This window comes from Amblyomma americanum, chromosome 5, assembly GCF_052857255.1.
Source record: "Amblyomma americanum isolate KBUSLIRL-KWMA chromosome 5, ASM5285725v1, whole genome shotgun sequence".
NCBI lineage: Eukaryota > Metazoa > Arthropoda > Arachnida > Ixodida > Ixodidae > Amblyomma > Amblyomma americanum.
The window spans coordinates 27,941,471-27,968,268 of record NC_135501.1 but is presented as its reverse complement, the minus strand read 5'-3'; the positions used below and the strand labels follow the sequence as shown (position 1 = coordinate 27,968,268).

The 26,798-nt window shown below is 47.5% G+C and overlaps 1 protein-coding gene and 1 pseudogene across 2 annotated transcripts in view; one reads left to right on the top strand and one right to left on the bottom strand.

Moving 5' to 3' along the window:
- The window catches only part of LOC144133762 (uncharacterized), a 162,495-nt pseudogene that overhangs the window by 46,712 nt on the left and 88,985 nt on the right, over positions 1-26,798 (top strand). The window contains exon 4 of the transcript XR_013315102.1: positions 16,640-16,647. The product of XR_013315102.1 is annotated as an uncharacterized LOC144133762 (transcript). The remainder of the gene's footprint in view (positions 1-16,639; positions 16,648-26,798) is intronic.
- Positions 3,216-6,873, bottom strand: LOC144134614 (uncharacterized). The gene is made up of 2 exons (XM_077667493.1): positions 6,797-6,873; positions 3,216-3,957 (listed from the first exon to the last, which is right to left on the bottom strand). The coding sequence occupies exon 2, from the start codon at positions 3,787-3,789 to the stop codon at positions 3,427-3,429; it is 363 nt and encodes a 120-aa protein (XP_077523619.1). The 5' UTR covers positions 3,790-3,957; positions 6,797-6,873; the 3' UTR covers positions 3,216-3,426.

Below are 26,798 nucleotides of genomic sequence, written 5' to 3'. Positions count from 1 at the left end.
GTTGAAAATTTGAAGGACCCCTCTGGCCGACTCGCTCGATGGAGTCTACGTCTCCAGGAGTTTGACGTCAACGTCGTTTACAAGTCCGGACGCAAGCACTCTGACGCCCATTGCCTCTCACGAGCCCCTGTAGATACACCGCCGCCGGACGACGATGAGGACGCCTCCCTGGGAGCCATCAGCCCCAGCTCTTTTGCTCAGCAGCAACACTCAGACCCCGACCTAAAAGGCCTCATCGAGTACCTGGAAGGCAAGGTTTCTTCACCCTCCGCTTCATTCAAGCGAGGACTGTCTTCCTTCTGTGTGCAGAATGAGGTCCTTGTGAAGAACTTTACAGCGAGCAAAACAGCCTACCTCCTTGTTTTACCTGCTTGTCTCCGCGAAGAAGTTCTACAGGCTTCACACAACGAGCCGACAGCTGGACATCTCGGATTTACTCGCACCCTCCGCCGCATTCAAGACAAGTATAACTGGCCCCGACTGTCTGCCGATGTCGCAAACTATGTGAAAACCTGCCCAGATTGTCAGCGACGAAAGACCCCCCCACACGACCAGCAGGATTTCTGAACCCCATTGAACCTCCCTCAAGGCCCTTTCAGCAGATCGGCATGAACTTGCTTGGCCCTTTTCCAACGTCAACATCTGGAAATAAAAGGATCATCATAGCGACCGACTACCTGACCCGCTACGCCGAGGCGAAAGCCCTACCGAACGGAACAGCAGCAGAAGTCGCCAAATTTTCGTGGAGTGCATTCTTCTTCGACACGGCTCCCCCGATGTGCTCATCACGGACAGAGGAACAGCATTCACGGCGGAACTAACGCAAGCCATCCTGCGCTACAGCCAAACCAGCCACCGGAAGACAACTGCATGCCATCCGCAGACCAACGGACTGACCGAGCGCCTGAACAAAACCATCGCCGATATGCTCGCCATGTATGTCGATGCCGAACACAAAACCTGGGATGTCATCCTGCCTTACGTCGTCTTCGCCGACAACACCGCAGTGCAGGAGACTACCCAGATGACGCCTTTGAGACTCGTCCATGGCAGGGAGGCCACTACCACGCTAGACGCCATGCTGTTCAACGTTACAGATGAAGGGAACGTCGACGTTGCCGCCTACTTTCAACGCGCAGAAGAAGCTCGAAGGCTTGCCCGATTACGGATCAAAGATCACCAGCGGTCCGACGCCAGACGCTACAACCTACGAAGACGCAATGCGGAATACAAGCCAGGAGACCAAGTCTGAGTGTGGACGCCCATTCGCCGCCGTGGATTGAGTGAAAAGCTTTTGCGCCGCTATTTCGGCCCGTACAAGGTTCTTCGTCGGCTAGGTTAACTGGATTATGAAGTCATCCTTGACGCAATGACTGCATCCCAGCGACGCCGCGTACGACCAGAAGTTGTCCATGTAGTCCGTCTGAAGCCGTATTATGCGCGCTGAAGGCCGCTGCATTTCCATGCTCTATTTTCGCAAGATTGGTTTTTTTCTCTTACTAGTAGCATTATTTCTTTTAATGCATCGGGTCGATGCTTCTTTGAGAGGGGAGTAATGCCGCGAATATTTGCAGTTTTTTCGTTTTTCAAATCTGCCTCCACACCGCCTTATCGCTTTCTGTGCGACGCAAGACGCGACTAGATTTATCTCGGTTTATCGCAGCCAGGCAGAGCTGATTCTACGTGGTTCCGGAATGTTCTAGTAACTGCACGCTTTACCTCGAAAGTTCCCAATCAGCTTTAAATTGAGCACGGCCGGCAGCGGCGGGCATTCTTTTCGACGACCGCAGAACACGCTTGTCGTTTCGCCGCCGCCGAGTGATTCAGTGCATTTTGGGTGCAAGTCAGCCCAATAATCAGTTTTCTTTTAGAAGATCCTTTTGTCCGTCTTCATCGCTTCTTCGACTGCCGTCACCACTACGTGACAATATACTATCGCCTGTGCTGACTACTGCAGTTTCTGTTAAGTCAGCTTGTAATGTAAAGCAGGATCTCCTTTATTCGAATGCAAGGCAAGAGAAAGGGCGTTAGCGCCGGCAACGAGCATGAACACGAAGCAGTCTTGCTTAGGGCCAACTGCGCTGCGAATTTATTGCGTGCTTGCTGGACTGAACTTATTTGTTTGCGGCATCAAACAAAGCTACCGCGGGTCAACGTGAGTGACGTGCTCCGCGCGCTCCCGGGAATTTGAGCCGTCTGGCAGGCAGCTACGGGTGCTACGCCAGCGGGGCAAGGAGGAGGGAGAGTGGCTTGCTGCTTGGCTTATGGTTTATGGGGGTCTAACGTCCCAAAGCGACTCAGGCTATGAGGGAAGCCCTGGTGAAGGGCTAAGAAAATTTCGACAAACTGAGGTTCTTCAACATGCACTGACATCGAACAGTACACGAGCCTCTAGAATTTCGCCTCCATCGAAATTCGAAAGCCGCGGCTCGGGTCGAACTCGCGTCTTTCGGGGCAGCAGCCGAGCGCCGGCGCCGGCGTCGGACGAAGCTACCGCGGGTCAACGTGAGTTATCTTCTTTGCGCGCTCCCGGGAGTTTGAGCCGACCGGCAGGCAGCTGCGTGTGCTACGCCAGCGGGGCAAGCGGGAGGGAGAGTGGCGTGCCGTGACAGCAGCACTCCTTCTAGGAAGACAATAGGGGTGCGTCCTCCTGTAGGCTCGGGCTGGACGAACATTACGGCGCAGCACCGAAAGCTAAGAGCGGACTGCGGCATCCGGTTGTCTGGACAGGGGAAACCAAACACCAAGCGTCATTGCATGAACACTGCGGTGATGCGCTGCAACTCCGCTTCGGAAACGGCACTCGTCGGAGTAAGACGTGGCAACTACAAAAACTCTATCTCAAAATTTCGACCTCATTGAATGACGACCTTAGTCAACCTCAAATTGACGCGTGAGGTTGAGATCTGATTTGCAGACTTCACAAAATTGCGAGCCATCGCCGACCTCACCTCAACCTCACCGCACGACGTGAAGTAGAGGTCATTTAGAGGTCGAGGTCGACCTCAAGAGGTTGCCCCCCTCTGGGACTACCTGTACACAAGTGTTTGCGTATTACGTCCTAGTCGACACGCGGCTGTAAAGACAAAACTTCCATACTCCTGCTCTATAGCCGTACACCATAACCACTTAGCCATCCAGGCCGTACGAACAGCTTTGGGGAAATTATCAAAAATGAACTGGGCATATTGCCAGAAAATATCGTGTGTGTATTTGTACCGTCCTCCCGAATGACATAGATCGACTCAATTCATGCTCACATGAGAGTCTTATGGCGTACTGTTGCCAGTGTTGCTCCCTCTGTCACCATTGTCCACGGCAGGAGCGGATGTGAGCGAGACTGAACGGAGCAGCCGACTCTTCACCAGTGCAGATCCCGCTAACCTGGCGGCAAGCGGCTAAAAGTGCAGCTCGACGTTCTGCTATTCAAAAAACCCGTCGTCGTCTGACTCTTCGACGGGTGGCAGGAAGCCTTGGTAACGGCGTAAGTTGACACAAATCATCAATGTCGTCCTGGTCATCCACGTCAGCCAGGTAGCGTTGGTCGTACTGATTGCTCTCATCGTCCTCGTCGCCCTGGTCGTCCTGGTAGTCTAGGTGCTCCAGGCCGCCGAGGTCACCCGAGTCATTCTGGTCATCTTGACTGCCCAGGTCGTCCAGATCGTTGATGTTGTAAAGATCGCCCAGATCAATGTGATCGTTCTGGTTGTCCAAGTCGCCTTCTCGCGATCCATCCGTCTTGGCCGTGGTGTCAATTATTTCTTGCGGACGAATGAACTCTCTTAACATCTACATGTACCAGTTGGGGATGCCCAGGAGAAGCTCGACCCTTTACAGCCCCAGAGCGAGGATGACGACAATGCGCGTAGACATTTGCATGAAGACGGCAGTAGAAAGCACATTGAAGCGCAGGTCGAGGCTTTTCAAGATCAGGACTGCTACCACGATGTAGATCACCTGCGCACACAGATACTTGAGTAAACAACATCGAAGACGACTCAACACAGCGGCCCCTCAAACTGTGCAAATGGTGGGCATCTACCAGTGCCCGATTTGAGGGAACTGATGAGGCAAGAACGCGTGCCAAGCTTAGTGCAAGACGTTTCGAGGCTGCGACACTGACCTGTGTCCATCACCAAATAGCCGTCGTGCCTCTTTGCGCAGTGAAGCCTTTCGCTATCCGTTAGTGCTAGCGGTGAAACAAACAGTTCTAACCACAATTCACCCCGAGATGGAGCATTTGTTCACGCAGAATTCCCTATTCCAACGCCTACATTAAAAGAATCGGAGAGTAAATACGATAAAACTAGCTCAAATAACGTTGACGACAGTTCATTTGAGTGAGTGTCCGGGCTAATGCTCACTGCTAGGAGGATGTTGTTCCATGATACAAGCGTTTTAAAAGACCGCACGTCTTTTTCCCGCTCTTTGTGCAAGTAGAAATGCCATCCCTACGCCGTTACAGCAGCAGTCACGGGAGATTCGCAGCTCAGTGAAGCTGTGTACTGGCACTGGGAGGTGGCGTTGCCTATCCAGCGGCCTCGGCGGCTTCCTAGGCGAATATAGCCAATCCAACATTCAGCCAAAATACATGAGAAATGCAAGTGTGTCGAAAGCAGCTGTTACTGCTGCTGCCGCTGAAGTTGTCTAGCGTGTGACAGCGGTCGCTGTTAGAGCGGCATTCCAGAAAAAAGCGTCGTCTGTCGACTGAAATTAATAGGAACCTACGCATAAGTTTCGAGTAAGATGAAGGGGAAGGCACCCTCTCGCTTCCTCTCCTTTACTGCCTTTTGCTGCCTCGAATCATTACAAGGCATTCGGGACAGGCGCTTCCAGTTCTCTTGGCTGTCGCCACGTGGCGCATAGCGCATGACTTTGAGCATTAACAAACAGCGCGCTGACATCATCCGTGACGCATAAAAGATAGAGAATGACCGAGTGGCTACCGCTGAAAATCTATAGGCCACTAGGGTTACCCACACTGGCTTAGCACTGCCTCGAATTGTGGTAATGAGTGGCTAATAGGTGTTCTCTCGTGACTTCATTGCCGCCATGTTGTCCAGCGCGTAGCTTCAGCGATGCACGCGGGAGGATGCGGCCAAAATCCAGAGCTCTTAGATCGCACCGGTTCTTAAACACCGCTTCAAAATGCGACTAGGGACTTGCACCATGAAAGGGATACTTAGCGCGGATCGAAGGATGGATGGATGGATGGAAGTCAGAAGCGCCCCTATGAAACGGGGCGGTGCCTGTTGGCACCATGCTCGGCTTTCTTTTTCTCTTATGGCTTTGGAAGGGCGGTGCCATCTGGAAGCGGCCAGAAAGAGCTGTGGCCCATCCATTATGTCTATGCACTTTTGATATTGTATCTCCTTCACTGATATTGTTGGCAGGCGACTGTGCATGTAGCAAGACTCGGTTCTTGCAATTCGGACAATGTTTATGTTAGTGCCCATGGGCGTGGCAACAATCCTTAAGCTCACAAGTTGTTGACCTCTCAGATTGCCGTTTTTTGATACATGAACCATATAGGAAATTTCAAAATTGTAAACATCAAGGAGTCTGGCGATACGCGTGTAGTATTCACCGACGTGAATACTTAAGACGTGTCAGTTGAACATGCCTAAAGGCCGCGCGCATGTTTAATGTTCTTATCGGCACCTGTTGCCGCTTGCGTCGCTGAAGCTACTCGCTGGACAAACAAATGCCCCGTTACGTGACGCGATAGCGCCTTCGTCGCGCATGAAGTTGTGAGAGGGAAGAGAAGAAGAGCTCTCGCTGCCTCCGTCTCACCAGCGCACGCTCTCTTGCCGCCTGAACGGACGGCGTAACGCCGCGGCGCGTTCCTCGATGCATGCGTGCCGCGCGCAAGGGCGTCGAGGCACCCTATACGGAAGGAGCCCAGAAAGTGGAGTGCTCAACATGTTATTCATGCCCAGGCTACGCAATGTTGCACGTTGTCCGAGTACCGGAAAATACGAGAGCGACGCTCCGAGCAAAAGAGTCGAGCGGTGAGGCAGAGGCGCGAGAACGACGACAAAAGCATCCTAAAAAGGAAAGGATCTGTCAAAATTGTAAGCATCGAAAAAGCCAACAGCCGCTGAACCCGCAGAAAGTATTTTGTAGAAATTTGTGGCCGTTGGTCAAGTTGGTAGAGCACCGCACTCGACATGCGGAGGTCGAGGGTTCGGATCCCATCAGCGGCACCTGGCTGTTTTTCGTTCGGCTTTGTAATCAATTTACTTTCAGATAAAAACAAATGTTACCGCACTTTTCATTGATTAACAAACACAAAATTAAAAAAAAACTCTCCCCTATACTACCCTCGGTTTCAGTGACTGTTGGCTTTCTTCACATGCGCGTCGCAACGAGCCCCCCAGTTCTGCATCCTTGTCTGCTAAATATCAACATAAAATGTCAGGCACAACATTCGCTCTCATTCGCAGCACGGTGCGGATGTCTTTCTGCATTTTCTTCCGGCGCTTCTGCAAATGAAGAAAAGCTGCGCACATTTATCGCGGCGTCCGTGTTCCTTGAGCATTTGCAGCAGACGGAACGAACGATAACAGCCCGGCGTATAATAGGGGCAGGCACCTCGTATACCGTTCACCTATTCAGACGGGCAGAAGAGGCGCTTCCCGGTTAAAAGGCTGCGTGGGCTACGCGCCGTTAAGCGGCTTCATGGTGCAAAACTCACGCAGCCCTTCACTAAGGCGGCACCAGATACGTTAAGGTCTTTCGGTAAGCCCCGATCCCAGCGGTGCGCGAACTGGTTGCACGGCCATCTGAATCTTACGGTTCCGATCTTGCGATTGAAGTTGAACGAGATGCCTGCGGCGGCGCTCTCAGTCGACACGACGGCCTCGATGTTAGCGGCCTCATTTTCAGTGCGCCCGATGAAGAATCCCGCAAAAGGCATCTTGCGACCCGGGGCTGCAACGATGGCGCCAGGCTAAGTGCGAAGGTGAAGAAACAAGGAGGAAGTTGCCTCGTTTTCTTCTTCTTCTTCTTCGTCCTCTTAAGGAATGGCACATACACACATGGCGGATTGGCCAAGGTGTAGTGGCGTATACAAGGAAATTTCCATAGGAGATTACGAAAAAATTTTAGCACCAAGCGGGAATTTTCAAAGAAGTATCAATAAAAACGACAGAATATCTAAGGTAAAATATAATACAGCATTTTGGTGAAAAAAAAGTGCTCGAGAAATTTTAAGCGAATTAGCGAATCAACCTACCAGTTGCAATTATGTAATCGTGGAGAATCTCACAAACTGAACACAATTCAAATCCCTCGGTGCTTGCACCGAACGATAATAACACTGGCAGAGATAACGGGAGCCCTAACCTGGAGAGAGTAACCTCCAGGAGAATCTTCCTCTTAAGGGTGAACTGTGGAAAGTAGAGGAGAAAATGGTCTACAGATTTAACTTCCCCTCATGCGTCACATAGGTTGTCGGTGTCAACCCACACCTGCATAGATGCAAATTCACACTGGGAATCCTGCACCGCAACCGCGTCATTGATACCTCACACAACCTGATTTTACACGAACGAAAGTTCCAATTATTTTCTAAGAGCTGATAATTAGTGGTATTTAGAAAGGGATCACTTAACCTGGTTGATATGTGTCGGAGGCGCTGAAACCTGAAAATCACCAAGAGGCTGAAATTCGGGATAGGATGTGTCACTGACTCCTCAAGAGCCGATCTTGCTAAGTAATCAGCCACCTCATTTGAATGACACCTGCATGGCTAGGGACCCAGACAAAACGGACCTCCTTCAAAGTGCATGGGACAAAAAATCGCAGGAAACGGCTCAGAGAATCTTTTTGTGATGTTTAAAGGGAGACAAACTGAAAAAAACAATCGGCGAGAATAATAACGTGAGACATATTAAATGGAATTTTGTGAAGGGCGAATCCAGGTGCCAAATATTCTGCAGAGAATATAGGAATATAATAAGGGTTGCGGACAGAAAAGCTCCAGGCCAAATCTTGCGAAAAGATTCCAACTGCGGCTTTTTCGCAGCTGACGGAGGCATCGGTAGAAAGCACCGTATGATAGGGGTATTGCTCTATGTGATCAGAGAGAAGGCCGCTTAAAATGTTTGCCGACATGTGTTCCGCATGAGATAGGGAGATGTGGTCAAAATGGAATTCCACTGCTGGCGGCGTGTCAACAACCCACTGCAAAGAACTGAGATCAACACCATTCGGTGTTAAAAGATTCTGCGTTAACATAATTTATGGCATTGCATACCGTGACCAATGATGACAAAATAATAAGGCCGGCTGAGACACAAAATTAGGAGTACTGGCATCAGTCACTGGGTCCATCGACCTGAGGAAAGTTCGCACCAGGAGCATTTCAAAGCGGAAAATTAGATCAGGGATACGGGCTTCCAGATAAAGCAGGGCGTTTGAACTGATTTTGGGAGACCAAGGCACAGCCGTAGGGCGCGCCTTTGCAGTGAGATTAATGGTTGAATCTTGAAGTTTGCGCTACCAGAGAACAGAATGCAACCAAATTCAAGTATAGGTCTTACAAAGGCTTGGTATAGTAACAATAATGTGTAGAGGCGGATCCCGAGCATTTTATTGGTGATTGTTGTGATCCGGCCTAGCACGCGTTCTCCTTTAGACTCATTGCTCTTTATATGAAGGCTCCAATTTAATGCTGATTGATAACTAACACCTAGATATTTAACGGATTCCACTTGTTGAATCTGGTTAGAGTGATGGACTAATGAAATGTGCAAAGACGTGTGTGGAGAAATACCAAAACGCCGCATTTGTCAACATTCAGGGTTAAATTAATACCGCGCAACCATACTCCGAGAGGATCCAAGTATACCTGCAGAATCTGGTAAACGGAATGAATATCCCTGGCCGAGGCGAAGAAAGCTGTCATCTGCATACACGAAAACTGTTATATAAGGACGAATGGGGATGCCACTAACCAAAATATTAGAAAGCAGCGGGGATAGCACCGATCCTTGCGGCACAACTTTTGATTGCTAATATGTATTAGAAACGTAGAGTTCCCTCTGTGCAGTAAAAGTATGTCCTTCAGAAATTCAGGTATCCACGCATAAATGCAGGTTGGACGATGTCACTGAGCAAGTCTCTTAAGTAGTATAGTGTGTTCTACACTGTCATACACCTTTGCTACATCAAGAGGCACCAGAGCTGAGACTTCCCTTCTGCGTAGCGATAGCCGAATTCTGCTCACTACATCCACATGCGCGGACCATATAGAGCATCCGCGATGAAAGGCACTCTGGGCTCTGCTGGGACCGTTGACGTCATCAGTATGTTTTGTGAGGCGACTGGGCACTATTCTATTAATTTGACTAAATTTGAAGTTAGCGCATTTCGCCAAATATTATCTAAGACGCATCCTTTTCCTGGATCTTTCGTCAATAAAATAATTTTCGCTGTCTTCCAAACGCTTGGAATCCGCGCATTTTCCATCGAAGCATTGACGATATCTAAGGGGTCGGTTGTAAAGTCCTGGGCTAAAGTTTTAATCATACAACTGTGACACGATCTTGTCCAAGAGCTGCAGGATGCAACATTACAAGGACTGAGAGGAGCTCTGATGCCTCAACCTCGGTATAATCCGAAGAGGGTGAAATTGGGCACGAAGGGACGTTTCCTTGCGTCTGGAAAGTGAAGCAACCCTGAGCAATACGCTCCAAGGTTTTCTTAGTCTTTTGTGTTGATAACACTGTTGAACTAGTGAGGAGATGGACTGCAGAAGGCTTCTTACGTTCCATGAATCTATACAGGGCCTTCGGATTACGAGGATTTGAAAAATATGTGTTTAAATTTTGGTTATACTCCTCCTTGGCTTTTGTAATTGTTCTTAACGATGCAGTGAATAATTTGTAATTTAAGCAATTATCTGTACTCTGGTTGCAGGATACCCTCTTTCAGGCCGCTTTTCGGTGACGATAGGCCTTCTCAAATTCTTCTGTCCACCAAGGAAACGGCTTTTTATTAGAGGCTGCTGAGGGAACAGTGAATATTGAGTGGTCTATTGCATTTTCCAAAAATGAAACCATCTGCTGCGCTCTGTCATCCCGCTTGTACTAACTAGAGAAGCAATTGAGGCGGACATGAGATTTTTATGAATTTTGTGGTTGACAAATTTATGGGTTAGGCAACTAGTTTTGAGCGGAGATAACCGGATAGTGAAACTTATAGGAAAGTGGTCACTAGATGTACCCGCATCCTGTGCCGACCAACCATTCACCTCGAGCCTACGTGCTGATAAAGTTAAGTCAATGGTTGAGCGAGCAACCACTCGCGTAAAGGTTACTTCTCAGGAATTGTAGTAGCGTACAGCATTTGCGGAGAGCCACGACCTGAGAAGCTGCCCGCAGGAATCTCTACGACTTTCCCAGTCACTATGGTGACAGTTAGTATTCTGCGATGACTGCACTGCTTGTGCCAATGTCCAAGCTGTCTAAACAGTCTGTCCTGCGTACATCTAACGGCAAATAGACATTTGTATTTGAAATATCGGCACAATGCGGAAATGAAAGTTTTATTGCTAAAAGCTCACAGTCTGGGTGAAGTATTTTCTTAGAGATAGATGCCTGATGACAAATTTTAGAAAGCATGGTTAACAATCTACCTCCCCAGCCAACATTTCGATCTGACCTGAAAACTCGAAAATTTCTCATTGAAAAAAATTTATAACGTGATAACCATGTTTCTTGTAAAAGCACAATATCAGGTTTATGTTTGGGAATACGTATTTTTAGATCTGAAAGAGACGACAATACGGAGCGGCAATCCCATTGCAACACTTCGATGCCTGCCATAATAACTGACCAATTGAAGAGGCAGATACCACCCCTTTAAGGATATTAACATAGGAAAGAAGTTTGGGTGGTTGTTATTAAATTTTCATTTATGGAGAACTAGATTTAGATGGTGACGAGGAATCACGGCGCTTTTGCGTAGGAAAGGACATTTCGACATCTGTTGTGCAGATGTCCCTGCGACATGCACTGGTAGAGGAACACAGACATTAATTAACTGGGATCTGGGGAGCATCAGGAGGTGACGTTGTGTGGTTAGCACTAGTTGCACAAGCTGAAACAGATGCAGACGTAGCTGCCAGAGCGGATGTCGATGGTGACACAGATTGAACAGCAACAAACAGAGCAACGCCTCAGCAAAAGTGCTTAACATTCGCTCAACCACATTATTTAGTGCTTTTTCTACTTTGGTCGCAACTGAGGCAGTTGTGCCTATTGTGTCGCGAAAGTTGTGCCTATTTATAAATCTGGAGACGAAAACAACCCAAGTAGTTATCGTCCAATATCTGTACTAAGCATTCTAAATACTCTTTTTGAGAAACTAATTGCCATTCAACTAAAAATATTCCTTAGTCAGTATAACATCATCTGTCACCAGCAGCACGGTTTCGTCCCAAACAGGTCGACCTCTACAGCCGTTCTAACGCTTTCCCAGTTGATAAATTCAGCTCTTAATAAAAACGAAATCGCAATTGGTATATTTTTAGACCTGAAGAAGGCGTTCGACACTGTATCACATCCAATATTACTGAGGAAACTAGCCGCCTATGGGATTGTTGATGACACACTGCAATTTTTCACCAGTTACTTATCAGGTCGACAACAGAAACTGGTAATTAACAACCTTGAATCTACATATAGCTATATAAAATGCGGAGTACCCCAAGGATCTGTCCTGGGGCCTCTACTGTTTTTCATTTATATAAATGATCTTCCAGGTTCAGTCTCGCTTTCGCAGGTTCTCATGTATGCAGACGACACGGCCCTCATATTCACAGGTAAATCGGTTTCTGCGATGCAAGACGACATGAAGCAGGATTTAATGACTGTTTCCAACTGGTTCAGTAACAATAGATTAACATTGAACGTTGCGAAAACTAAATATGTCGTCTTCCATACAAGAAGAAGAAACGTTGATTTTAACCATATTAGGATTTCCTTGAACAATTGTATAATCGAATCAGTTCCTTCATTTAAATATCTCGGTGTTATCTTTGACAATAACCTTAACTGGAAGAATCAAGTGAACAGCGTTTGTAATAAAGCTGCGTTTGGTTGCTACGTCCTTATTAAGGCTAGACAATACTTTCCTCGCAACATATTACGAAGCTTGTACTTCTCATTCGTTCATTGTCATATGAGTTATTGCTGCGAATCATGGGGCCACACATACTCAACTTAACTCACACCTCTGCAACGGTTACAGAAGCGAGCACTAAGGATTATAACATATTCTCCCTTGCATCATCCAAGTAACAATCTGTTTGAAGAAGTTCGAGTACTAAAATTTTCCGCCCTACGCGACTACAAAATCTCCCTTCTAGTAAACTGCATGTTAACAACTAACTCTCCACTCCCGATGAGCTCATTCACTTTGCCTGTTCGCAACACAAGACATGCTGCCAATGGTAATTTTAATCTTCCGATCCATCACAACACATACGGTGAGAGATTAATTGAGTTCATTGGGACGAAAGTCTGGAATACATTGCCATTGGAAATAAAGCTTGCCAGAAATTTTAAACTATCTTCTAAATTATATTTCTTGCATAATCAAGTAATCATGTGATTTCCTTTTTGTGTTTCTGTGTTTCTTAAAATGCCGGTGTATACCTTCCTTGTACGTTTGCCAAAATGCCTTGTTTTTGCATGCGATCGGACACTGGATGCTTTTGCTGTGTTAATTCGCTGTTTTCATTTTTTTCTCACTTTACATATTTATGTGGTTGCCTAAATGCCTAAATGACTTGATTTGTATTGGACCGGACACTAGCCATGTAGGCTATCGGTCCAAATATTTTGTACAATTTTTTTTGAATTATGAAATAAAGCTTCCTTTGATTGATTGATTGAGTCAAGTTGGACTCAATGTCCAGAACAGAAGCGCGCACACGACCAGCGTGTGAGTCTTTTTTCCTGTTAAGAACAGCGTAAGCATCCGCTCTTGAGCACCGCTTCTCTTAGATAATTTCCAACAAGCTACGCTGTTCACTACATTTTGCGCAGTCGGCATCATCAGCTGAGTGAACGTTGCTATAGAGGCACCAATGAGGCTCCTCTGAGGTGCAGGTATCAGCAGAGGGACCTTCTCCACATAAACGGCGGCTGGTCTTCGACCTGCACGCTTTGCCGCTATGCCCGAACCGCCAGCTGTTTGTGCATTGAAGGGGGCGGGGTTCCAGAGTGTCCACACGGTATACAATCGGCCGAATTTTATTTCAGCAGGGCAAGAAAAGCCAGCAAATCTTGTCATTACAGATTCAGTAGCAACACGTGAGCCATTTACCTCTCTACTACAGCAGTAGACTGAAAAGACCCCAACTCCTGCATCCTGAAATTCTTCTAGAATTTCTTGCGCGGACGATGCGGTATCTACACCACGTACGATACCCTTGACAGATGCAAGCTGTTCGGGAATGAATGCTTTCACCGGCAGTCAGCTGGAGATCTTGCACTGAAGGACGTCTGCAACACAAGCGATGCCTGAGGACTGGCACACAATGCCTCTACGGCCAAATGGACGCACTTCAGATATCTCCAGATAGCGGTCTGTCAATGATCTTAGCTCCTGTTGAATTAGTTTGGGAGTTTTAATTTTGATCTTACCCTCACCGATTGGGACGAGAGCCGCGGGAATTGCATCAGTGCCATTTTTTTGGAAGGACTCAAGCGGCAAGTTTTGAGCTGGCAAGCTGGCAAACCAAGCTGCCAACCCCCCACCTAGGGAGGTCAACAACATCTCTCACCAAATCCCACCCTCAGGTTCATATGAACTGCGTCTTAACCAACGCCTTGGTCAAAACCCCCCAACGTAGTACGGGGTCACCAATGATGGACAAGCCAGAACCACCAGGAGAAGCAGAGAACGGGAGCAGCCAGGAAGGACACGTAAGCGAACACCCACAGTAAATGCGGTTCTTCTGCCTACCAGTGAGCTATGTTGACGTTTCTGCTAGGTTGACGTTCCTGGTGATAAAGGAATACTACCCGTGATGAGAAAAAAATCACCCGCATGCAGCGCCAGAGAAGCGGTGAACGATTCTCCTTTGCAGCCTCTAGAAAAGAGAAAGAGATGGGGAAAACAATGAAAAACTCCCATTTTGGTCGCTGCTATATATTACGAGGGGCTGACGTTTTAGTATCCCTCGACGGAAGCTTTTGGCCAAGTGGTCAGCTCTTCTTCCCCTTTTGCCCTTCCTTGGCGTCCTCGCACTTTCGCTTCCCGGGTTTCCGGTTTCCGAGGAAGGTCATCAAGAATCTGCAAAGACGTTTGCTTGCAGCCGGAAAAATCCAATTTATTAGCTGCCCATGCCACGTACAGGGGTAGGCATTTGACATCAAAAATCTCGACCTCACCTCAAGCTCAGAAAAATTTTGCCGACCTTACTCAGCTTCAACACATCTGTTGAGGTTGAGGCCTACTAAAGCACCCTCACCTCGCTTTTCCTGAAGCCACTGGCGACCTCACTCAATCTCACATCAAACTAAAATTTTGAGGTTGGGGTTGGCTGCTCGACCTCAAAAAGCAAAAACAAAGTAAAAAGCAACTAAGAAGTCTTTCATTTAAAACAATTCTGAGAGTCCTGTGAGACAGGAAACCCAAAATGGTGATGGTGCCATCGTGATGACGAGTTATTACAATAGCGGCACTAAGCGGTCTGTAATTATCAGTTATCTCGTCACTACTGAAGCGTGCAAGAAATGTCTGCGCAGATCCGGAAAGCTTCAGCAACGAACCTAGGGTGATAAAAAGGGATCTCGAGCGAAACGGTTACCCCAGGAACCTTGTGAACATTATGTCAAAAAACTTGGAACGCACGAGGGGACAACGAGATGGAACCGCTAAAATCATGAAGCGTGCTGCAGTTCCTTATGTACCTGGAATCAGTGAAACCCTTTCCCAAATCTTCAGGAAGCACGGAGTGCACATCGCCCACGTGCCAACAAGCAAGCTACGTGCCGAACTTGTGAACGTAAAAGACCCCCTGCCACGCGCCTAATTTCCTGGTGTGGTTTACGAAGTTCCTTGCAATGACTGCACATCCGTCTATATCGGCGAAACCGGGAACTTCCAGCTACGAATGAAAGATCATCAAGGCGACGTAAGGAACAATCGCGCATCAAAGAACGCTATCGCCGAGCACGTGCATACCACTGGCCACGATATAGCCTGTGACGAGGCGGAGAGTGTAGCCGCAGAAAGGAATAATTTGAAAATACTGCATCTAGAATCATTAGTCATCCAGACGACGAAAGAAACTTGAACAGGAATCAAGGCTTTCTTCATCATATCTACGTAAAAAGATTAGGAACAATCCTGAAGACTACATAAACCCGCCTTCTTTTTTTACAGTCTTATTGTGAACAAGGGTCCCGTAAGGGACCCGAAACGTCATTTTCGTTTGTTTTTGACTTGGTCAGTGACCCAAACTTCACCCTGTTATTATACCCACACACATACATACTACATTAAATTTGGCATTCTATAGATCACATTGTTTCCTTTCAGATTGCTACCAATGTACAAAACTGCGGTTATTGCTAACAAGGAATGCACTCTCTCGCTTCTAAAAATATGTCGCTATTCAACGGTGTATGATACCCGCTCTCATTTTCCTTGGTCATTGCCTCTTTGTCGCACCAAATACGGTATGCAATCATTGTCTTTTATTCTTTCAAAATACCTGAACATTATAGAAAATAACAACATATCGCTAAGAGATATCAGTGCAGAGCGTAAAAACCATTTTGTACCTTTTTGAAGACGTTTAGCTTGAACTTGCTCCGAACTGTAAACAAGATTATAACGCGGGTAAATTCTGCTTATGCTGTACACTTGGATGATGTAGTGCTTTTGTTTTGTAGTATTTACATTGCTTTTTGTTTTGATTGTGATGCTAAATGTTGAAATATTGCATTTAATTTATGTTGATACTTTAGTTCTTGTTTCGACTGCCTCACCTGTAGCTGTCTTGTGAAAAACTGAGGCAATACGCTGCCTCGGAAATGTGGGCGTAGGGTGCCGTTCAAGCTGAATTCAAGCAGTTTTTTTTCCCTGCGTCCTCTCTCTCCCAGTGATAGCTGTACCACTACGAGCGAGAAATAAACTTCAACTTCAACCCCTCGAAGAGTTAATGGCTTGCGGACCGAACAGGGGTGTCTCTTACGCGGTTACCCGCAGTACGTCGGAGGGTACTTCATGCAGTTTGCTTCACTAACTAATAGTAAGCTTATCAGTGTCAATATTCGGCAACTTCTTCACGTATACTTGTTCGTATTGGAAGCCTCTCTCCCATTCACGCAAGAACCGGTAGTTGACAAACAAAGACCTTCTACACCATCTACCAGAAATTGGGAGGGCGGGGGTGGGGGGGATTTTCACGATACTCTTTTTATACTTGAGAATAGCGAATGTTCAGAATCTGGTCGCCGATGTGCTTTCCAATGTGACGGCTACGCAGACGCATATCAGCATATTTCGATTTTTTAGCTCTACCGGCATACCGAGAGCACTCAGCGAAGATGAAAATTTTGCCTCCGAGCAAAACCCTTTGTTCAGACCTGTGTATTCTGCCTTCGAAATCAAGTTGCGGCTGTAGAACACCAACAGAGGCGTGTTGTATTTATGTCTATGTAGAAGAGGGCGGCTTCTTCTCAGTTTCAAGGTCATACCCGCAAAAAGTGCCCGCAAGGTACGGCAATATCTCACGCTAGGAGCCGCCGAATCACGTGCCGAAGATGATTACGTCACATCAATAATTATTGCTAATTAACAAACACTTATTAACATTCCTAACCAAAGCTTATTAATGTAATTAGGTAACGCTAAGACTAGATAGTATTAGTCATCACATCATATTAGTATGACGCAATAGCAGGTCACGTGACAATGATGTAATGTGACGCCAAACCTTGTCACGGGACGACAATGTAATGTGACGTCATACCAGCTCCCCACCCACCCCCATTTCAAGATCCATATGGATCGAAGATTGCTTCACATGCGCGCATGACGGATTACAAAGAGTGCCCACAGCTGGGTCCACATTAAGGACATTTCGATTGTCCGGCAGGTAAACGCGCCTGTTCTCTTGTGTGACATACTGCAACGGTAATGCAACGACACATGCCGTTGACCCTCGACGTGATGGCGATGATGATGACGATGATAGATGCGTATGTTTATGAGACGGGGAAGTCGATATATACCACTGCCAAAGTAAAATTTTCCAGAATATTGATGAAATACTCTTCATTACCAGCGACCGAAGACAATAATTCTGTAGAAAAACAGGAATAATTGCAGCTAATATATAATGATGATGACGTTGATGTTCTTGGGAGGTCAAGCCCCTCCTCCGTTTCCGGCACTTCTCTCCAAGTGGCGATGGTGATGGTTTCGAAGTCCTGGGAATTCTTGGATTACTCGGTGATCCCGCGGCACATTGCAGGAACGGGCTAAACTACGTCTTCGAACACTGTGCCGACAATCAAAATCGCACTGGCCCAAAAAACTACCCTGACCTACAGTGCCTAGAATATACTGGCTAGTGTGCCGACCGAGAGCGCCAAGCTGGCACCGGGAGCAATGACTATCCGTGGCGGCCGCATAGGAGCGCTGCCGACTGGGAGTGTGCGTGTTTGCCAGGCCGTCGGCCGAGCGCGCTGCGCCTTCCTTGCGAGGAACGCGTTTGCGGGACCTGTGTTTGTTTTTTATACTTAGTGGACGCGCTCAGCGCACTAGTTTAAAGTAACATTCACATCATCGGTACAGCTCTACTCGCAGTTTTATCACTTTCGCATGTCCAGCAGGCATTACTTTGGCTGATAGGCGCGCCCACCAGCTGTTGGAGGCTTCTTTTTAAATACAAGCACAAAACTGACATTTTCTTGTCTTCTGTGTTGATTTGATTCATTACCTAGACAAAGTTCTTGAGTGTTGTTTACAGTGAAGGTAGACGCTTAGGTTTAGCATGCCTGCTTAAGCGATAAAAAAGACAAGTGCAAGAAACTACATTTATTCCAGCATGACAAAACCTGCCAATGAAGACACATATGACCAGAGTTGGTAATACAGAAAAAAATCACAATGGGTAGATCTACTGACAGTGATTTAATTTCAAAAGCTTCATACGCTGCCTCTGTGCATCGCGGTCTTAGTTAAGGCCTTTTACAAAAAACTTGAACCTAAGCAGGACATAGAACTTTATAATGTCTCTCAAGATTTTCTTTCCGTGGTCAAAGCTTCCATTTGGCGGCAGCGTCATAGTCTGCAGACTGCTTGCAAATTCAAACAAGCTTTCCTCATGCAGCTGGTTTTTGCTACAGAACGCTGTAAAGGCATCATCAAGGAGTTTCACTACGTCGTGCAGTTGGTGGCTAGGATACACGAGGCCATCATTGTCGAAATACAATGTAAAATAGGAGTCTGAATTTTCCGTAGCTTCACTCTGCGTGACACACATGCACTCTGCACAGGCAGGACAATCATTTTTGGCAATTTCTTTTCTTGCCACGTATCCAGCAACATAGTATATTAATGCACTGTTGTTCATTTTTTCAGAGCAACCTGTGTGATCAGTTTCAATGCTAGCCTCTATGATGCCTTCGACATCATCAATCCGCCCATCCTCAAGTAAATCATCTACAGCATCAGAAAGGGGCTGCTTCTAAGCAGCCTTGCGAGTGTCAGCAGGACTCAGCAGAGCACTTATCACATCCGCTGAGCAGTTTCCTCCTTTCGGTGGCTTTGCCAAGTTGTAAAAGGACAACAAGTTAACACTTACAAGTAACTTTGACACAGTGGGATGGTTATTACATCCCGACGACTGTCGTATTATTCCGAACAAGTTTTCAAGTCTATCCTGACTGAGACGAGACGTCATCATATACCTTAACCCTACAGTAGAACTCAAGTAGGACAGCAACTCTATGGTGCTCTTAGTCGTGACTCTTAATCCAGCAGCTGTGTTCCCTGTTAAAAATCCGCCTCCTGCTGGTTTCGCATGGTCTTCCCATTTGTTTAGGTACTCCAGGAAATCTTGCAGGAACTGAGCATTTGTACTACCAGGCCTTAGTCCTTTCTCACTTGTCCTTGAAGTCATTATTCGGATAAGGCGATTGAATTCCTTAATGAAATCTTCAGTTGCTTGTACATTGCGGTATATAGCCTCTATATGTTTTCGGTAAACATAGAGGCCCTTAAGTACCTCCTCACCAAACATCTGGAAAGCCAGGACCACTCTCAATTTTTCGAAAGCATTGGGTTTTATGTGTGCATTTGTAATTTAATGCATTGCTTTGATTGTGACATTCTCGCGGTCTGCTTGCCATGCAGCCTCAATAATTCTGGAATATACATGCCCGGCAGGAGTAAGGAAACATTTGGCAATAAACCCATTCCTCGTGTTCTTAATTAAATGAGGAAAATCTGACACAAAAGACAGCCGTCTCTTAGGTTCCACGGGATGCTTCGTTCTGTTTCTGATGGCGCAGGAAGAACCTAATAAACAAAAAATATATGACAACAATTAGCAATATGTTTAGGCATGAATGTTAGCAAGCACATCTTTGTTTCTTTTGAAGAAATAAAATCCAATTAAGGGACATAAAACTCTTACCTTCTATTCTGAAGAGCCGCCACATGCTCCTATTCCAGCTGGCACCCTCACAAGTTACCGTGTCAACAAATAAGCCAGCTTGTTCGGCAAGAATGGTTGTCTCCACAATAATCTTGGACAATGTGGCCACTTTAACATTGCCCCTTGAAGCAAATACTCCAAGGATTTGTGTCCAGTTTCCTGGAAAATGCAAGTGTAACATTACGCGATAAGGAACCAGTTGGGATATGAGGAAATCTAAAATACTAACTGGCAGAAAATCGCTTACCAGTGAATGGCTGGAAGAGTACAACCATTCCGTGGTCTGCTAGAACGCCTTTTTGCTCGTCAGGTGTATGATTGGCGAGGTCCACAAAGCCTCCAATGCTACCTGAGAAAAAACCATGACAGGCACGTTAAACCTGTGCTGAACACAGACACCAAACAAAAACTGAAGCAATGTCAACAAAACGGTCTAGAAATATTTATCACATGTTCATTGTCACATATATTAAGGAGCCTAAATTAAATTTTAAAAGAAAAAAGGTGTGAAGAAGACGACGCAAATTAACCGAAGAATAAAGAATAGGAAGAAGAAGCATTCGTTGAGGTGGAGAGAGATGATTGGTGGAGAAACATTCGGCGAGGTGGAGAGAGATGATTGGTGGAGAAGAGAAGACGACGACAAGGCTTACGTGGACTTACACCGAGGCTATAAAAGGGCGAGTGAGAGCGAGGCACTGGGGGGAACAGCAGAGAAGCGGAGGCTCCGGCGGGTCAGGGACACTGGCTGGAACAGAGCGACGCCGGCTACTGCTCCGGTGAGCTCGCGTTCTACGGCAACGCATCGTGGACTTCCTGCCGTGCCTGAGCCCGTTCCGGGGAGTCAACAGAGGACGCTACCAACTGCTACGGCCAGGGGTGTCTCCAGCGCTGTTGCTACCCATCTGGGTGGTGCCCCACGCCAACACCGGCATCACCTCCACGGGCGCTTGGACCGGGAGCTTGTACGACGCAGCCAGCGACGCCAGCCCAAGCGCGTCGAACGCCGCCAGCGACGCCAGCCCAAGTACGTCGAACACCGCCTCGACGCCGGATACTGGATCCATAAAGCGCCGCAGCCACACCGAACCAAACGTGAGCACGAACGCCGAACGCTAGTAGTAGACGCTGATAGCAGTGTGCCCGGGTCGTGTGTAGTTAGTCTTTGTGTATTGTGTTTTGTTAGTTTTGTGTTCTAGTGTGTGTGTCACGTAGGCAGTATTAAATGTGCGTTTGTGTGGGTACACCCGTCGCCTAGTCCGTGCTTTCGGTCCGAGTGTTCTCCGGAGATATCCGTGACATGCACCTTCGGCGATGTTGAAAAACCCTCACTGTAGCTTTGAAGCAGATTGCTGGATCTGGTCTTGTCTGTTCCGGTGCAGGGCTGGGTTGATGTCGAAAATGGGCAAGTTCTCTTGGTCAGGCGAATCTTCTGCGGAGGGGTCGGAGAGGGCGAAGGAGTCTCGTACGTCGGACATTTCGTCGAAGAAAGCAATCGTCGTTCCTCTGTTAATGTGTCGGTATTCTTCCCTGAAGTTAGTCAGCAGTACTTCGGCTTGGCCAATGCGCAAATGTGCGATTCCTCTTGCGATGCTGATTCCTCGGTCTAGGAGCAACTGCATGTTGCCGTCGATGATAGCTTCAGCGTTAATGGCTTTCGTGGCGCCTACGCTCACGATAACGCTTGATCGGGGTGGGACGCTCACTTCTTCCTCCAGGACACTCAGGGCAACGTCATTTTCCACAGTGTTCATCGAAGCGATGGCTTCGTCCGTCGAAAGCGTGATCAGCTTGGATCGCAGGTCGATGATCGCCTGATGCTCATTAAGGAAATCCATACCCAAGATCACTTCGCGGGAGCATTGCGGTAGCACAACAAAGGTCGCAGGATAGGTATGACCTTTGACAGTCACTCGCGCTGTGCATCGTCCTGATGGCGTAATGAGGTGCTCCCTTGCGGTGGGAACTTGTGGGCCGTCCCAAGCCGTTGTGACTTTTCTCAGATGCGCAGCGAATGTTCCATTCATCACCGGGTAATCTGCTCCTGTGTCGACTAGAGCGGTAACCTTCCGGCCGTCGATAGTCACTTCTAAGTCGGAGGTCCTGGCTCTTGCATTGCATGTCGCTCTCGGTGTCGGGTCACGGCTTCGTCGCGTATGCGAGTCGCGGGTGTGGCGTGTGGTCGAAGCTTTTCTGGGAGGCGTCGACGTTTTGAAGGCAGTTTGCGTCGTGGTCGGGGTTGTCGTTTTGTGCGGCGTCGGTGCAGCGAGGATAGGTTCTTCATGCGGTGTCGCGGGTGCAGCGTCTTCATGGGGCGTGGTCGGTGGAGGATCTTCGGCGTTTCGCTCGTGAGCAACCTCACCTCCAGAGGTTGCTGCCTTTAGTTTCCCCTATGGGGGCTGGGAGACCTTCCTCGTACCGTGTCTGCGTAACTGCGGCGTGGCGACGCAAAGCGCGAGGTTGACGGCGATGGTGAGCGCGAAAAGCGGTTCGGCGTGTACTCTTCTCGACGCAGGTACCCGTCGATTTCCTGCGGACGTTGCCCGAAGCGTGGTCGTGGGGCGTTAACGGCAAATCCTCGAAGACCGATACGTCGGTACGGGCAGTGAAGAAGAATATGGCCGGCCTCACCGCAATGGAAGCACAACGGCCGGTTGTCAGAAGTCCTCCAGGCGTCGCATTTCCTGGGGCTTGAGCGTCGGTCATAGGCTGGGCGGGCGGGGGCTGAGAGGCGGCGTTGTGGAATAACTGGCTCATCTCGGAAAGGACGGGGGTGTGGTCGCTGGGGCTGAGCAGTCCTTACTGCAGCGGCGTAGGTCATGGCCTGGGGTTCTGTGGCCATCGGGGTGCCAAGTGCCTGTTGCATTTCTTCCCGTACCACATCCATCAGAGTCGCTGCTTCTGGCTGTGGGGAGGATGGCAGTAATCGGCGTAGCTCCTCTCGGACGATTTCGCGTATAACTTCCCGCAAGCTGTCGCTGGTGGTGGCCGGCGTGTCCGATCGGATTGCACAGGCAGAGGAAGGGCGATTGTGCTGAGCTCGGACGTCGAGGATCTTCTCAATCGGGCACGCTTCTTGCATGAATTCCTCGACTGTCTTTACGGCTTGCGGACGAGGCTTGCAAATAGTTTTTCTTTGACGCCGCGCATTAAAAACTGAACTTTCGTTTCCTCGGTCATCTCGGGATTGGTGCGGCGAAATAGGCGCTTCATCTCCTCGACGTAACCGCGGACGGGCTCATTCGGAAGCTAGATCCTGGACTCGAGGAGTCGTTCGGCTCTTTCTTTCCTTACGACACTGGCGAATACCTTCAATAGTTCTCTCATGAATAGCTACCATGTCGTAAGGTACGACTCACAGTTTTCGTACCACGTGCGTGCGGAGGCATCCAATGAGAAAACCACGTGTCCAATCTTTGCCGCATCATCTCACATGTTGAATGACGGGAGGACGAGATACATATACTCGCCAAAGAAAAAATATTTAACACATGTCGTTTCGAGACCCGTGTTAAATATATTTTCTTTGGCGAGAGTAAGTTTCTTGTGCTCCCAATATGCTTCCCCTCGCCAGACAGGATTCTATCGAATCCTTGATTATTTTATTGAATGACGCCACGCGCTTAAATTGGTCCAACCATTCTTCAGGGTCTTCGCCTAGGGATCCATTGAAAGTTGGCGGCGCCCGCGGCTGCTGCAGTATGATCGGTGTCAACATCTTCGGCGAGGTTGCGGTGTTCGTAGCAGCTTCTTTTCGCTGTCTGGTGCAGTCCGGCAGTTTCCCGAACTCAGGTTCCTCTCTCTGGAGACGTCGGCTGGCTCGCTGAGCTGCTGGTTCGTCTTCGGGTGCGAAGCGCTTATTGCTGGCTTCACGACTTGAATGGGCGTCCGGAACATGGAAGGCAACCCCGCACCTCCACCAGATGTCACGTAGTGGTGACGGCAGTCGAAGCGGCGATGAAGACGGACGAAAGGGTCTTCTAAAAGAAAACTTTTTATTGGGCTGACTTGCACCCAAAATGGACTGAATCACTCGGCGGCGGCGAAGCGACAAGCGTGCTCGGCGGTCGTCGAACAGAATGCCCGCCGCTGTCGGCCGTGCTGAATTTAAAGCTTATAGCGAACTTTCGAGATAAAGCGTGCAAAGTTACTAGAACATTCCTGAACAACGTAGAATCAGCTCTGCCTGGCTGCGATCAATCGAGATAAATCTAGTGGCGTCTTGCGTCGCAAACAAAGCGATAAAGCGGTGTGGCGGCAGATATGAAAAAAGAACAAACACTACAAATATTCGCGGCAATATGCTAGTCGTGTGCGCGCTTCTGTTCTGGGCAATGAGTCCAACTTGACTGCCACAGTTGCGACCAAAGTAGAAAAAGCACTGAATAATGTGGTTGAGCGAATGCTAAACTCTTTTCCTGATCCGATGGCTCAGTTTTTTGCTTTTCAATCTGTGTCATCATCTACATCCGCTCTGGCAGCAACGTCTGCATCTGTTTCAGCTTGTGCAGCTAGTGCTAGCCGCTCAACATCACCTCCTGATGCACCCAAGGTCCCAGCTAACGTCGCTGTTCCTACCAGTGCATGTCGCACTGACATCTGCACAACAGATTTCGAAATGTCGTGTCATGCACAGAAGCGCGTGCTTCTTCGTCACCATCTAAATCTAGTTCTCCACAGATGAAAGCTAAAAAAGGACCACCAAAACTTCTGCCCCATGTTGATATCCTTAAAGAGGTTGTTTTCGCCTCTTTAGTTGGTCAGTAATCATGGGAGGTATCAAAGTGTTGCAATGGAATTGCTGCTCCGTATTGTCTTCTCTTCCTTATCTAGAAATCCTTGTTCCCAAACATAAACCTGATATTGTGCTTTTGCAAAAAACGTGGTTATTACCTTATTAATCATTTTCAATGAGAAACTTCTGAGTTTTCAGGTCAGATCGAAATCTTGGGAGGGGAGGTGGATTTGCAACCGCGCTTTCTAAATATTTCTGTCATCAGGCATCTATCTCTAAGAAAATACCTCTCCCTGACTGAGGTTTTGCGCGAAAAATTTCATTTCCGCATTGTGCCGATATTACAATTGCTAATGTTTATTTGCCTTTAGGTGCACGCAGGACAGACTGCTTAGACAGCATGGTGGCTGGCACAAGCCGTGCAGTCACCGCAGGAGATTTTAGCTCTCGCCATAGTGACTGGGAAAGTCGTAGTGATTCCTGCGGCCAGCATTTCTGGTTGTGGCTGTCTGCTAGGGCTGTACGCTGCTCGGATTCCAGAGAAGAAACCTTCATGCGAGGGGTGGCTCGCTCAGCCATTGATAAAATTTTATCGGCAGGTAGGTTAGAGGTGACTGATTGGTCGACACAGGATACGGGTACATCTACTGTCCACTTTCCTATAACTTTCACTGTCCGGTTATCTGCGCTCAAAACTAGATGTCTAATCCATAAATTTGTCAACCTCAATATTTATAAAAATCTGATGTCTGCCTCAACTGCCTTTCTATTTAGTACAAGCCGGGATGACAAAACGCAGCAGACGGTTTCATTTTTGAAAAATGCAGTATACCACTCAATATTCACTGTGCCCGCAGCAGCCTCTAATAAAAAGCCGCCTATTTGGTTGACAGAAGTATGTGAGAAGGCCTATGTTCGCCGAAAAGCGGCCTTCAAGAGGCTATCCTGCAACCATAGTCCTGCTAATTGGTTAAATTACAAATTTTTCTCTGCATCTTTCAAAAGAACAATTTCAAAAGACAAGGAGGAGTATAACCAAAATTTAAACACATACCTTTCAAATCCTCCCAATCGGAAGGCTCTTTATAGATTCATGGAACGTAACAAGCATACCATAGTGTTATCAACACAAAAGTCTCAAGAAACCCTGGAGCGTATTGCTCAGGGATTGGCGTTACGTTTCTAGACGCAGAGAAACGTCCCTTTGTGCAAATCTCACCCTCTTCGGATTATACCGAGGTGTACGCATTAGAGCTCCTCTCAATCCTGGCAATGTTGCATCCTGCAGCTTCTGAACAAGATGGTGTCACTGCTGGTATGATTAAAATTTTAGCTCAGTATTTTACAACCGACCTCTTAGATATCGTATATGCTTCGTTGGAAAATGCATGAATTCCAAGCATTTGGAAGACAGCAAAAATTATTTTTTTAATGAAAGATGCAGGAAAAGGATAGGTGTTAGATAATATTCGGCCAATTAGGCTAACCTCAAATTTAGTCAAATTAAGAGAAAGAATTGTACACAGTCGCCTCACAAAACATATTCATAACATCAGCGGTGTCAGCTCAGCCCAGATTGGCTTTCGTAGCGGATGCTGTATATGGTCCGCGCATGTGGATCTAGTAAGCAGAATTCGGCTTTCGCTACGCAGAAGGAAACTTTCAGCTTTGGTGACTCTTGAAGTAGCCAAGGCGTATGGCAGTGTTGAACATACTATACTACTTAACAGACTTGCTCAGTTACATCCTCCAACCCACATATATGCGTCCATATCTGAATTTCCTTAGGACAGATATTTTACTGCACAGAGGGAACCCTATGTTCTGATACATATTATCAATCAAGAGGTGTGCCGCAAGGATCGGTGCTATCCCCTCTGCTTTTTAATATTTTGGTCAGTGGCATCCCCATTCGTCCTGATATAACAGTTTTTGTGTATGCAGATGATATAGCTTTTTTCGTCTCGGCCAGGTATATCCATTCCCTTTACCAGATTCTGCAGGGATATATGGCTGCTATTGGAGTATGGTTGCACGGTATCAATTCAACCCTGAATGTTGAGAAATGTGGCGTTTTGGTATTTTCTCCAGACACTCCTTTGCACATTTCATTAGTCCATCGCTCTAACCAGATTTCACAAGTGGAATCCGTTAAATATCTTGATGTTATTTATCACCCAGCATTAGGTTCGAGCCTTCATGTAAAGAACAAAGTGTCAAAGGAGAACACGCTCTAGGCCAGCTGACAAGAATCGCCAATAAATGTTTGGGATGCGCACCGACACAATATTGTTACTATACAAAGCATATGTAAGACCTATACTTAAATTTAGTTGCATTCTGTTCTCTGATAGTGCAACCTACAAGATT

Coding starts and splice junctions, on each gene's coding strand:
- LOC144134614 (XM_077667493.1), bottom strand. CDS start 3,789: ATGTTAAGAGAGTTCATTCGTCCGCAAGAAATAATTGACACCACGGCC.